The 14,238-nt window shown below is 45.3% G+C and overlaps 1 protein-coding gene across 4 annotated transcripts in view; it reads right to left on the bottom strand.

Annotated features, from left to right (window-relative positions):
* PATL2 (PAT1 homolog 2) overlaps window positions 1-14,238 on the bottom strand; it is a 358,628-nt gene that overhangs the window by 254,634 nt on the left and 89,756 nt on the right. For all 4 annotated transcript variants that reach the window (XM_078655954.1, XM_078655957.1, XM_078655956.1 and 1 more), the window contains exon 3: window positions 11,701-11,803. In XM_078655954.1, coding sequence (XP_078512080.1) covers window positions 11,701-11,803 — 103 coding nt within the window. The remainder of the gene's footprint in view (window positions 1-11,700; window positions 11,804-14,238) is intronic.

Raw genomic sequence — 14,238 nt, 5'->3', positions numbered from 1 at the left:
TTAGAGGATGTGGTCAGTTGTTTGTGGTATCACCTCCAGTGGTGTCAGTTTCGGAGACATGCCCTGTTAGGGAGAAATCCACTAGTGAAGAAGACTCCATATCATGGTCTGGGTCCGAAACTTGCTGTTCCGAGTGTAGCGATGCCGCCGTCTGTAAGGCATTTCTTGTTTCTGTAATCATTTGCTTAAGGGGCGCCAGAGAGACCATGGCAAGATGGCAGCACATTAGTGCAGCTCTGCCGGCTGGGTTCTAAATATACGACAAATATGTGCACCAGACACTAGAAGTCACTCAGGAAACACTGCTAAGGGTGTGAAAGCTAGAGGAACAGAGTGAGCAGCGACCGGAGACTGCTGCCTAAAGAACAGAGGCGAGGGAGCAATGAGCCCCAGCAGCGGAGACTGTTAAACTGGTACTCGACGGAGAGTGGCAGAAAGAGACGAGGCCTGTCGGCCCAGAAGATCATGGTCGGCTCTGGGTGCTCCCAGCATGGAGGAAGTTCGAACACTGCGGCCCTGAGAAAGAGGGAGACGAGTAACAGTGCGTGTGCCCGCAAATAGAGCAGAGGCGAGACGTGAAGGCAAAATCAAGCCCAGGACATTTAAGTGCCCAAGACGCCTAATGCAGTGTATCCAAGCTCGGAGATACAGTGTGCTGAGTTAGAGGGCAGAGAAAAGAAAAGCCTGGGGCGGCAAAAATCAGCAGAGGGCCTACCTTAGTGTGCTGGTGCTGGACATAGTGGCTTTCTGAGGAAAAAGCAGGGAAGGAGTGCTCAAGCCCAGGACAGCTGAAGAGCATAGAGGGACTACCACAGTGTGAAAACACGCCAGGTGGACACGTGTTACGCGGGTGAGTGCACATTGTGCTATCGAAGTGTGATGCGGCACTTGAAACAATAGGGACGACAGTGAAACAAGGCATTGCAGTAGAGGAGCAAGCACAGGCATTAAAAATTGTACCAAGAGCTGGTTACAAAGGGGGCAACTAAGGAGAGAGTAAGCAATGTGCTCAATAGCAGCCTGTGCATGTTAAATATACAATACAAAGGAACCAGAGCCTTAAACAAGACAACAGCTCCCGAGAGGAACAGGCTGCGCATTGTGTACTCCTTGAGGAAATAGCTGTAGAAAATACAAAGTAATACGGAGTGTAGTGCAGATCTGGACAAAGGGATTAAGCAGGCAGAGACAATATACGGCAGCGGCGTAAAAGCTGAGACATGGGTAAAGCGGACAAAACTAAATTGCGCCTGAATTTTGATACTAGGAGCAACACAAAACAAGCCACAGAAGTGGGTACAGAAGGCACGCAAAACGAGGGGGCAATCGGGAGCAATGCCCTGGAGACTACACCGCTTGCCATGCAGAAAAGTCTGCAAGCAATCGATGGGAAAATAGACCCCCAAACCTGCGCACAGAAAACATGGCGGCAAAAATGTATAAGCAAGCTGCACGCATCACAGAAGCAGAACAAAGAATATCCAAAACGAAGAGGAGCTACAAACGGTGTGCACAAAAAGTCTGAACATGGAACGTGTTCTGGCGGTTATTCAGGCAAAGAATGAGGATTTGGAGGCGTGCTCCCGTCGGAATAATCTGCGCGTAATTGGAGTGCCAGAAACCACAAACACCGGCAAAATGGAGGCATATATAGAGACATGCTAAAGACATTGTTTGGGAGTGATAAACTAGCAACGTTGTTGATAGTAGAGCGAGCACACCGAGCGCTTCTGGTAGGACCCTGACCAGGGGCACCACTGCGTGCTATGATAGCAAAACTGTTAAACTACCGAGACAGGGACACAGACTGGCCAGGGAGAAAGGCAACCTACACTATAAGACTCAAATCACCTTCAGAGAGTTCTTGCCCGTAAAGCGCCAACTGCAAAAAGCAAAAATACCATATGCAATTCTATACCCAGCTAGATTGAGAATAGAACATGAAGGTAAACAATGTATATTTGCGACACCCAAAGCAGCTAAGGATTATGTGAAGCAGTTAATAGGAAATGAAAAGTCCCGAAACACTTCAGATGTTGAAGAAGAGGAAGACGAAGGGTAAATGTAATTAGACGCCAAGGAGAAGCGTAAACACAGTGAGATGTAAAAGATTTGAGGACTAGTCCCTGTAAGGGAAATCAACTGGTGGACAATTGATATAAGAAATTAATACATAGATAATGGTGTCGGGAAACAAAGTAACTTGGCAGGACCCGGCCACCTCAGTCCATCTGGAGGGAGTTTTGGCCGTTGGCGAACCCAAACGAGGGAGCACCCCTAAAAAGTTTCAGCATACAGCGGTGCAATTGTATGCATATGTTATTGCATGATGTATTTCTATGTTGTGTACGATTGTTCATGAGGGAATGCCTCTGGTTAGTTGTGAATGCTGAAGTGGGAGGCGGGTTTGTTTAGGCACAGCTGACATAAGCACAAGTAGAAACTACCCCTTGCAGCATCACATGCTTATTACACGGCGCATTACCATGTGGCATAATGTTGTGACGCTATTGGTGGATCACTGGGAGATAAAATACATGTTTTGACATAGAATATATACGGACTGAAAACCCGAAAAGTTAGAAGGGTGCTACAGTTCCTAGACATACATCATATCCACGTGGCTCTTTTGCAGTAGACATTTGTCTACGCAGCAGGAGTGCAGGGTGGGGTGGGTGTGCGCTGGGCAACATATGGTGTGGCTTCCTCATAGTCTACATATTCGCAAGGTGTATTACTAAGTTAAGCGAGGAACCCCATTTTTTCCCATTGCAAGCCAATACTGCTGGTACGTGGGAAGTTGGCAGGGAAAGACATAACCCTAGTAAACACATATGCACCAAATGTGGCTGACCCTGAATTTTTTTTAAGAGGTATGGCAACAGACACAGAATATAGCACATACGCATGTTATATGGGGAGGTGACCTCAACACATACTTGGACCCTAGAGTAGACTAGGTCAGCTGAGACTAATTGGCAGGGCACACACAGCTAAGATACTTCGGGTGAGATTAACTATTACGGAGTAGTAGATGCATGGAGACAGACACCCTCTGGGGCGGGAAGGCACATTTATCTCATCAGTACACAGCACCTGGTCCAGATTAGACTAATGGCTGGTAACTTTGGAGGTGTGCCAGTGGATGACAGATGTACGTCACCTTCCCAAGACATTAGCAGATCATGCACCTCTCTGGCGAATACTGACTGTTCCTGGGGTGGTCCCCAGGCCTTTCACGTGGCGGTTCCGTCCGGCGACCCTTTCAGATACGTTTGCCAAACACGAAATATGTGAGGCAATAGAGGATTACAACAAGATAAATGAGGGGTTAGTTGAGAGCAGCGGTTCTCTGTGGGAGGCCTTTAAAGCAACACTAACGGGCAAATATATAAGCTCCAAAGCTGGGGTATTAAAGAGCATAAAACACAATCAGATAATACAGAGAAGACTCCACATTCCCTGGAAAGGGAATACGATCAGCAACCCACAGGGGCCAAGTTGGCTTCAATTAGGGAACACTTGACAAATTTTGAGACGCTGGCGGAACAGGAACTGAAGTTCCCCTCCAAACGACATTTGGCCCGTGCATATGCGGAAGGAGGGAGACCTGGGCATAACCACGCCCAAAAATTAAAGTTGCAGGAAAATGCGGAGTCAATCGCTCAAATATTAGATGAAGAAGGGAATGGGCATTGCGCGAACCCCGAAATACTGCAGTCATTCAAACATTTTTATGCTCATTTATATGCAGCTAGAGAAACAGCTACAGTGGCAGAACTGCCATTATCTTGACGCCATGGCTCTGGCATGGTTGTCTCCGGGTCAGGGTACTTAGTGCAACCCATAACAGTGGAAGATGTAAGAGCCGCAATACAGGCCTTGCCCAACGGTAAGGCGCTGGGAGTGGATGGGTACACCGGGGAGTTTTACAAAGAATACGCTGAATTGCTTGCCCTGCACTTGCATGCTGTCTAGGTGGAGGATTATGATGGGTGCATATTACCGCCGTCGCTCAGGGAGGCACTCATTATTACCCTGCTCAAGCCTGACAAGCCACCGGAAAAATTGAAGTCACATAGACCACTGTCTGATCTATATAGATGTTAAAATACTAGCTGACGAGATTAGCGCTGTTGATCCCAAAGATGGTGCTACCAGATCAATTGTGATGTATAACAGCCAGATCTACCTCACATAACCTGCACACCCTTTTTGCACCGTCACACTATCTTGAACAGAACATGGAGGCAGTGGTGTTCGATGCAACTAAAGCATTTGATTCGATTGCATGGCCTTAGATGTTCATGGTACTCGCCCATATGGGCGTGCCTGAAGCCTTTCTTAAATGGATCAAGCTCTAGAAGCAAGAGTGGAAGTTAATGTCACACGTCAGACTCTTAGAATTTACAGGGGAACTAAACAGGGTTGCCCAGTGTCTCCGTTATTTACACTCCCAATGGAGCAGCTCGCTCGCAAAATAAGACCGAAACATGCAGCAGCGGCGCAAAACTTTCAATTACGCCCATTGATCATCTCTCTTTATGCAGATGATATGACGCTAAATGTTAGAGAGATGTACTTAGGGCCTATAATTCGCGTATACATACAATTTGACCAACACTCTGGTTTAAGCATAAACGAGGCAAAGTCGGTGATATTGTCACTTACAGCAGAGAAGAAACCCTGTGCGTTTGACTTTCCGCTGGAATGGGCGACAAACTCAAATATCTTGGGTTATGGGTGCACAGGGATCCGGAAGTGTTCCGCCAAAACTACGGAAGAGCTATGTCCAGACAGGAGGACCAAATGACGCGCTGGATCTCACTCCCACTGTCTATGGCAGATAGGATAGCAGTTATTAAAATGATAATCTTGCGGCAATTTCTCTATCTCTTTACAGATGTGCCCGTAATATTAACAGAGGCTTTTATCAAACAACTGAACGCATTTAATAACACTGACATGGGCAGGCAAAAAAAAAAAATCAATAATGGGCTGGGAGGTATTGGTTCACCGATATGAGGATGGAGGCTTCGGCGCACCAGACCGAAAGTTATATTACTTATGTGCACAGGCACAATATGCGCATTTTTGTTCCATGCCACACACATCAATACCATATGTAGCAATTAAACATGACACAGTAGCCCCATTACCACTCAGAGCTGTACTTCCAAACGAACACCCCCCGCACGGAAATCAATACAGTATATACAAAATGGAAGGCATGGCGGACAATCGCTAAAAGAGTAGGACAGGACAGTGTATGCCCCGGAAATGCCTCTCTTGCACCACCCAGACATATATGTAACGTTGAAAGAGAAGTCACTAAAGCGGTTACAAGAGATGATCTGACAACAATGGGTCATTTATATATAAATGGGACCTTAATGTCATCATCAGATGTGGGGGCAAAAACAACAAACTCGCCACTTTTTATATTTCTGCATTATAGATTGAGAGCGGTGGTGCGAGCATACAGTCCATGTTTCCCAGATGAACCTCCCATAGTGAAGACTCTCCAAACACTTAGCTAGCCCCACAAGAAAACACATAGTGACTAAACTATACAACGTGGCACTATTGGAAGGCAATACGGCCGGGTGGGGGGCGACGGGAGTCGATGGAAAAATGGAATGCAATATTGGATAAGCAAATGGAAGAGGTAGAATGGAAAAGATGTTGTACATAATTGAGTAGGTTAACGGCAAATTGTAATCTGCGAATAATCCAGTTGAAATATTTGCAACAAATTTATTACACAACACAGCAACTGTATAAATATGGACTAAAGAGCAACTCAAATTGTCCTCGCTGTAATGAGGGAGCCGACTTTTTTTCATCTAGCTTGGTGATGTCCGAATGTACATACCTTCTCGATACAAGTTACAGATGTACTAACTGTAATGATCAATGTGAGAGTGGAGTTACACTAGAAGTTACACCAGAAGTGTGTCTCCTGGGGCTCTTATATGATTTCCACTCACTTACAAAAAAGCGGTTACCTGTGGGCACTGTATGTATTGTTCCCCAGGATGGTGGATATATCAAGAGAGCCGGCACCTGGTTGGGGTTGTAATACAAGAGAATTAGCCATGTGATGTGATATGTAATGCTGTGTCAGTTAAAGTGTAATTAACAAGTTATGTTTCATTATGTAAAGCTGTAAAGTTGCAAAAAAATTAATAAAAATAATTTACTCTAGATTAGGCAGTGCTACCAGTTGTGCAGCCCTGCTGGTGCGTCTCGGTTACGATGATGTGCAGCCCTAGAAATTTTCTTCAACCCAGCTGGGCTTGACGCCACAGCCGCGTGTCCCGCCGGATCTATCCAGTCCCACACGTCTGCCAGATCATCTAAGAATCTAGTGTTTCCATTATCCACCACCCATAAGAGCTCAGGGAAAAGCAGCGAATACCATATATTCAGCTCACAGAAGGAGTGTCTTTATTTCTGGACTGTTGCAGTGTAATCCGGGATCATCAATACAGCGCCATTCACCTTTAGCTCTTGCCTACCGTGCGGCACATGTAGTATGCTATCACGGTCCTTGTAGTTGAGTAGGTGGAATAGGAATGATCTGGGGGCAGCCCCCGGCGGCGGCTTCCTTGCTGGCCCTGGGCACCCTTTCAATCACAAATTATGCAGACAGGACCACTTGGGACATCCCTTCACACAGCCAATTCTCTATATACTTCACGGCATCTTCGCCTTCGGTCCCTTCAGGCAGACCTATGACGTGTATGTTATTACGTGATCTGCCTTCTGCATCCTCCACTTGGTCTCCCAGCACAGCTATGCGACCAAGAAGCGTCTGCAGCGTAGTGGTATTTTACCCAGCGACTAATTTTTCCTGTTGGATTTCAGATGTGCCCTGTCAGACAGCCTTGGTCTGCGCGCAGTTGGTTCAAGTCTGCAGTTATTGCCAATTTTGCTTTCGAGCTACGCCCTTGTGTTTACTAGGGATGCCCCAATTTTCTCCACTAAAGATAGCTCGCTGTCTAACTTGTCGCCCAGCACCACATCTGTTTGTACTCTTTAGGCTGTGAGTCATGCCCTGTGGTCTCTCCGGTGCCTTAGAGGGCCCTGCCAGGGTGAGTGGAAGGTTAGAACAGAGACATCCCATGACTAGTTCTTGCGGTGTGGGCATTTGGTGGGCGGAAGCCACCCAGTGGATTCATGTGCGTCACGACTCTTGGCGACTAGGTCTTGTGTTTCAGATTCTAGAATGCAGAGCAGTAGAACCCTCCTGCCCCCTCCAACATGTATTTTGGGCTCCCACATATGGTTCACTTAACCAGCGCATTCCATGCACAGCCGGAGCCTCACATGTAATGCAGCTGTCCGCGAACTGCACTCCGCAGGCGGCTCCCCATTTATTGACAACTAGGAAGCGCTGCGCCACCCACAGTGGCGCAGTCAGCCTGGGCCCAAACTGACACCCGGGCATATGTGGTTCCTTCCACGCAACAATGGAGCCCAACAGTCAAGCAGACCGTGCATTTTGTACTGCTTCTCGCCTCTCCTCTCCTCCAGGTGGCGGTTGGATATTGCCCCTGCAGCCCAAGCCCGGTCCAAGCTCCCGGACCTCCATGCCGGTCAAAGTCAAACCCTTGACAAGAGGCTCCCAGGCCTATGGCGACACACAGCGATCGGTCCACCTCCACAACACCCAACCTACGTCCGAAGCAGACCCTGGCCCAACTGATACCGTCCTTTCAAGGAGGGGGCACACAGTTGTTTTGTAAGAGTTCACCACTGTCCACCCCGCTCCCGCAGCACCCGGCCTAAGCCCACTCAGGGCCATCGCATCCATGAGCGCATGGGAGGGAGGGCTCAGTCAGCGTTCCAGCGCAGGTGTAGTAGGGGTAGGGCTCACTTTATGATTCGTGCTCTCCCGGTCCCCATGGTGCAGCCCAACTCAAAGAAGGCCGCCGAGTCACGGCAGGGGTGTTCTGCGCTCTGGATCCCAGCAGTCACATCTAGTCCCTGCCGGCATGGAAGTAGTCTCAACCAGACTTGCTAGGCATGTGGGCAACGATCCGCTCGCCACCAACGACATTCGGCCAGGGCCTGCAAGGGTAAAGGCTCCCGCAGGTGTTCAAGTGTCGGCCTCGGGTGTCTAGGCCACTCCGCCTCCCACCAGACTGCCCAGCTCTTCTCACGGCTCTGTCACTATTGGCAGGCAACCCCCAGCTGCCCACGACTCTACACTGGTGGCAAGCTATCTGCTATAGTCTGCACTCTCCAGCAGACCACAGCACCTTAGGGCACACATGCCACGCCGCCGAATACTCCAATGCAGGATGGGCCTGGCCCAGCAGCACCACGGCCAGCGACAGCGCCACCAGCACAAGGGCCCCACATAGGACTTTGTGAGAGTATTAGGCTTTTCACTAGCAGCAGGATGGCACCTTGGAGAGCCCTTTGGAGAGGATGTGTGGCAGATAAAGGGCTAGGGACACGAAGCTTCAGGCAGGCACGTCTGCTATTGGCCCGCTGGCCCTGCAGACGTGGTTCATCATACTGGTGATTCTTTTTTTTTTTTACCAGCAGTGTTTAGGAAGGCTTCTTCCTACGCAGCACAGACTTCCAAACTGCAGATTGTAACATGGTTCTTCCCTTGTACAGCTTAACATCCATTTTTTTAATTTTGTTCCTCTCGTATATTTCTTGTGGTGACTTTTTACAGGTATGCAGACGACACTGATCCTCGTACAGGGCAGTCTTTCTGGTTCAGCCCAGCACTTTCATGCTTTATGCCCAGAGCGTAAATTGAGCATAGCAATGGTCTTAAACGTACTACAGACAAGACAGGTATCTTGATGGTCTAGGAAGAGGTGTACCTCAATTGAATGTATCTGGTAATAAAAATGCCATAAAAAAAGCAATTCATACAAACTAGATTTGAAAAATAAACTATTCAGTGATAGGATTTACACTTAAATCTCCTGTAATCCCATTCACAGGTTTATATTGCCATCAATTCAGGGGAACTCAAATTAGTAGATTAAACTTACATTTTCTATACCATGGTCGAACATACTCATTAAAAATTAAAGGTGAAAGAGTTACCTTCCAAACGTAAAGTGCATCATGCAATGCTGGTTGGTCTGCTGATTTGCGCCTTTGCCAACAGAGCACCCCCCTCATTTCCAGACATTTAAAACAGTCTTCCAAGTCTTGTCACCTGACTCTGGATTCACAGATTTCAGTGATCTCTTCATTCTGTTCATCCTCTTAAGATACTGAGAATGAGCTTGGCGGTGAGGGTCGATGGGTAGTAGGATTAGTACCGTTACTTCTACAAGTAGATCTAGGATATTTCACCATAAGGTACTTTAGTTCGCCCTCCGAAGCAATCCCATGCCAGTGTAAGCGGTTCATAACCCAGCTGCCAGACTAATCCCTGGTGCCTCCAGATTCACGCTTACTATCCTACTACTGTGGTCCAGTTTTGGGACCTCACTCCATGCTCAAATTATTTTCACAAGCATGTGAAAAGTTCAATCGTCTACCCCAAAAAATAATTAACAGTTGCATCCAGTGGCGATCTCTGTGTAGACCATAAACAAACCTCTCCTGGCTGCACCTCATTTTAGATAGGAGCAGAAAGGTGGACAGGCTGTTTCAGCATTGGCACCTTCCACTCATCTATCTCTCATTTTAAATGCGGAAACTACTCAACCTTCCTTTCTTCCACAAATCCTGAAATACTTTACATTCTTATCCAGGAAAGAATATTAATTTACAGCTTTAATAGGTAGCCATCAAACTACAATCAAGGGGCTGATTAATCAGCAAGAGCCTTCGTCCCACCAGGTGAAAGGGCACCCTAAAATGCAACCCAACATAACACTAGAATAACAGTCCGGTTATAATCAATTGAGTAGAGAGCCCTCTTCCCTTAGGTTCTCCTCCATCCACTACACCAAAGTAGAAATTAAAGATAACATACATAAGACATTCCTATTCACTGCAAACTAATGCTAAAGAATCTCATTTTAACCTTATATGTAAGGGGATGGTGAAAGTGTGCAATGTCCGCAAAACAGCATGACAGATTTCTTAACTAGAAACCATATAGTCATCTTGTAGCATGAACCATTTACACAAAAAGTCATGAGTCTCCAGTAGTAGTACAGATCATGAAAAGGAGGCCTGACAACTCACTTTGCACAAGTACTCACTTCATAAAAGCACTACCTTGTGAAAGGATAAGTGAAGGAGTAAATCAGTAGTATGTAAAATGTGAGATACTAAAGTGGTCTTTTTGACCCTGGAAGCACCATTGTATTTACTCTTGGCCAACACGTACGTTATACTTGTATGTAAACATTTGAAATCTAATCAGACTGCAACAAAGCCAATTTGTTAAGTAATGAAACTAATCAAGTACAACTGATGTGTAAGCACCAAGAGTCCTCTTTACCTACAGCACGTAGGATATTGACTCAACGTTGAGCCGACATACTTTGCATATCCATGTTCTATGGCTTGATTCAATCATAATTCCTTATCCCGCACCAAGACACATCAAGAATGAGAATCCATTGATTCCACACAGTCTACCAAAATGGCTTAAATTAATTTGGCTTTACATAGGAGTACATACATCATAGGAATACGTGTCTGAGGGGAAAGGGTTAAACAGACTGCATAGATACTTGTGTGAAGAAGCCAAAATCAAGTTAAAGTTAGGGCAGTTGGTGGGAAATAAGTTACTGCTCAGAAATGAGGTTGCAGGAGGAAGGGTGGGATACTTCCTTAACCACTAACAGCAAGAAGATACTTTAAAATAAACTGGAGTAAACAGAGTTGAAATCCAAGGGCCACACTATGGAAATTGTACTGATAAAAATGGTGCACGTGTAGTTGTGCTGTTTTTTAATTTTGACCACATTGGTTTTAGGGAATGGAGCAACTTGTGTTTGCAACAAACCAAATGCCTAAATATGAAGCATGTGGTTTTGCTTTACTTGTACTTCATTTTCAAAAAGAAAATACAATTGCATCTGCTTGCAACTTAGCTTGATGTGATCTGGATGGAACAACCTGCTGGTACAAGTTGAAAAGCAGTGTAAAATCAGTTCTCCAGATTTATCCAAGCAATAGGGTTTGTAATATCAAACATTAGAAATGGTGTGCAGACAAGTCATTTTTTATGGGATTTTTAACAATGGCTCTCCAAATAATTATTCTCCATCCCACCTTAGCAAAGAGTTTTCTGTTGCATGGATAGAAAAAAAATTGTTTGCCCCTCTGAAACATGCAACAAGATGGAGCAAATTCAGTTGCCTATGCAATATTTCAGCAGAATGGACCTCAGAAGTCCATGCCCCTCCAGTACCCAAACGCACATTCACCAGGGACTGAAGTCAACTGCCTTACAAAAAATCACCACAGCCAGAGTGGAAGCCGACTGTAGCAGACAAAGTAGACAACTCTACCAGAGAGCAGTAAAATAAAATAGAAAAAGGAGCATAGTAACTCACAATATTTCCCTTTATCGAAGTCATCTTTACCAGAAAAATCTACTCCCATATTGGCCATTGGAAGTCTATTCCATCTCATTACACTAATACAGAAACATGCCCAAAACATAATCAGCCTTCAGGTGGACAGAACTCAAGTCGATGTTCAGATTTGGAGATTTATCACCAGCCTTCCACAGTGTGAAAAATACTCAGTTCTTACCAAGGCCAAATGTCACCTCATTGTACAAGTCAATCTCTTCATCTTCTTCTGCCATTTCCTCCAGCAGTGGCCCTTCTTCTGCTAAATAGTAATCCTCTGGGAGCTACAAGAAAAGGAGTGGATGCAATTACTTGAAGGCAATGATTTAAAACAGATTTTAGGAAGAAATGTAATAAAACCATGGATTGTTTTTGACAACAAAAATCAAAGAACGTGCTACTTTGAGGAATTATAAATATTGTGACAGAGTGGTAAGTCTTTACTATAAATACAGCACTAGATTAAAGTTTGAAAGACATTCGTTACATTAACTATCATAAAGTTCAACAGGTCCAAGAGATGTGCAAGCAGAACAAAGACTTAATTAAATCATGGTTTAATCAATTCAAGAAATTCTTTATTGCGATTGTTCATCTTAAAAGACAGGACAGTCAATTAATTACAAATGGATACACCATACATACACCTAATATAACAAAGCTGTCTTTACAAAATGTTATCGTTACCATTTTAAATAAATACCTATAATTACAATTTAAAACCAATTCATAAAAACGGATTCAATAATTCCAACGCACAAGACTTTAAGCACATCATGATAAAAACCCTTAAAATTTCCAACTCCATGCAGTGGATACACTAACCCAGTAATCTGTTTACATAATTAAAAAAGCCTCCCTTTTTTTCTCCCGTAGTACCCATGCATAACTAAAGAACTTAGCAACACCTATTACTGCGATATCATTAAAACCAGATTTCAATATCCTCTTGGCTACCATCGCAGAGCCAGTTCCAAGGGTCCGACATACTTGTTTCAGCCACAAGCTTCTAGGTTGTTGGTAAGCCGGGCAAACATATAAGAAATGGTCAATATCTTCTGTTTGGTCAAGGCAAAATCAGCACTTATCACTAGTTCCTAGCTGCCATTTACATGTTAGCCTACTGAGCGGTAGTGTCCCAACTCTGAACTGGTGATAAAGCTTATGATCTAAGGGCTTCGTAATTAGGTCCCAATAGTTTTCCAAACAGGGTTCGTCTTTTAGCTCAAGGAACTCCTTAGACAAAGTAGGCCTAGTAAGGGAAGAGAACCTCCTGATTTTAATTAAATCCCAATATGCTGCTCTAAAAGATATTTTTGAGGGAAATTCCACCGTCTCTGGGCTATCCCAGAGATCCACCATCCCCACATCAGTAAGTAGGGTTTTAATGCCGAGCAACCATGGGATCCTTTGTGAGCGATCCAATCCCCTGACTTTAGACAGTGCCCTGGCATAAAGGTGGAGCTCTGTAGTAATCCAGAGCCGCCTCCAAAAAGCCAGCGGCCTGTAACCAGCAATGTCTGGCAGCCTAGGTCTAAAAGTAATGGGATTCGGGGAGAGGATTGAGGCAAGCCCACAACCGATCTCATACATTTGTTCTGAGCAGAAGACAGTTGGGTCAGATTGCAAAAGCCCCAAATTTCGGCACCATATAAAATGGCAGGAATAATTTTCGTTGAATAAATGTTAACAGGTGCAATAGGCTTAGTCATTGATAACCTGTGTTCCTTAATCAATGCTCCAGTTAATTGTGCGTGTTTCAGCGCAAGGATCTTGACTTGAGGGTTCCAGCTCAACTTGTCGCTGAAAGCGACACCTAGGTAGGTGAAGACATCCGTCTGCTCCAGGAGTTTACCACCCATAAACACTTGTGCTTTAACGGGCTTAGACCAATGGAGCACCATAAACGTAGTCTTCCCTACATTGACCACAAGCTCATGTTCACGGCAAAACATCTCAAAACGAGAGTGCCAACTGCAGCCCCTGTCCCATCTTGGATAGTATCAATGTGTCTTCCGCGAACATGAGCAAGGGCACCTTCTGGCCGGCTAGCATTGGTGCATCCGTCGGGTAGTTAACAAAATACTGCACCACCCCATTAATGAATAGAGAAAATAGTAAACCTCGCCAACGATCCTCATCCCACTCTCTGAGCATGTCTTAAAGCTGCTTTGCAAGTTGCTCTACACAGCTTGATATTTCCATGGGACCTAGATTTAATAGCTACCACTAGAGCTTTGTGGGCTAGCCTGCACGTGTTATCATACCACGAGTTAGGCTTATACGTACTGGGCTTTTTAGCGGGTTTTGTATTTAAAAAGAACCTTCTAAGCCCGCTAAATAGGTCATTGTGGATTTCCGCAAGTTTAGCATTTAGCACAACTTGGGAGCCCCAATCCGAAAGTTCCCTTAGAGACCCTGCTACTAACGCCCTAATCTCTACCACATTACATTCATCCATTACTACCCGTGCCCACCGAACCCTTCTTAAATCATTAGAAATAGTTATCAGATTGGGACAAGCTTCACCTTCCGTCGGTGCAGAACCAGAGAAACTCCTATCATTAAGTCTGAGAACCAGGGGGGTGGTGACCGCTTTCAAGGCGGCATTGCACTTCCATATCTACAACCAAAGTCCTGAGTTCCACATTCACAAGGATATAATCAATGCGGCTTTTGGATCTGCCATTATCAAAGGTCTCCGCACCCTTGGGGTCCG

Source organism: Lissotriton helveticus, chromosome 8, assembly GCF_964261635.1.
Source record: "Lissotriton helveticus chromosome 8, aLisHel1.1, whole genome shotgun sequence".
NCBI classification, from domain to species: Eukaryota; Metazoa; Chordata; class Amphibia; order Caudata; family Salamandridae; genus Lissotriton; species Lissotriton helveticus.
This window is presented reverse-complemented; position numbering and strand designations above follow the sequence as displayed.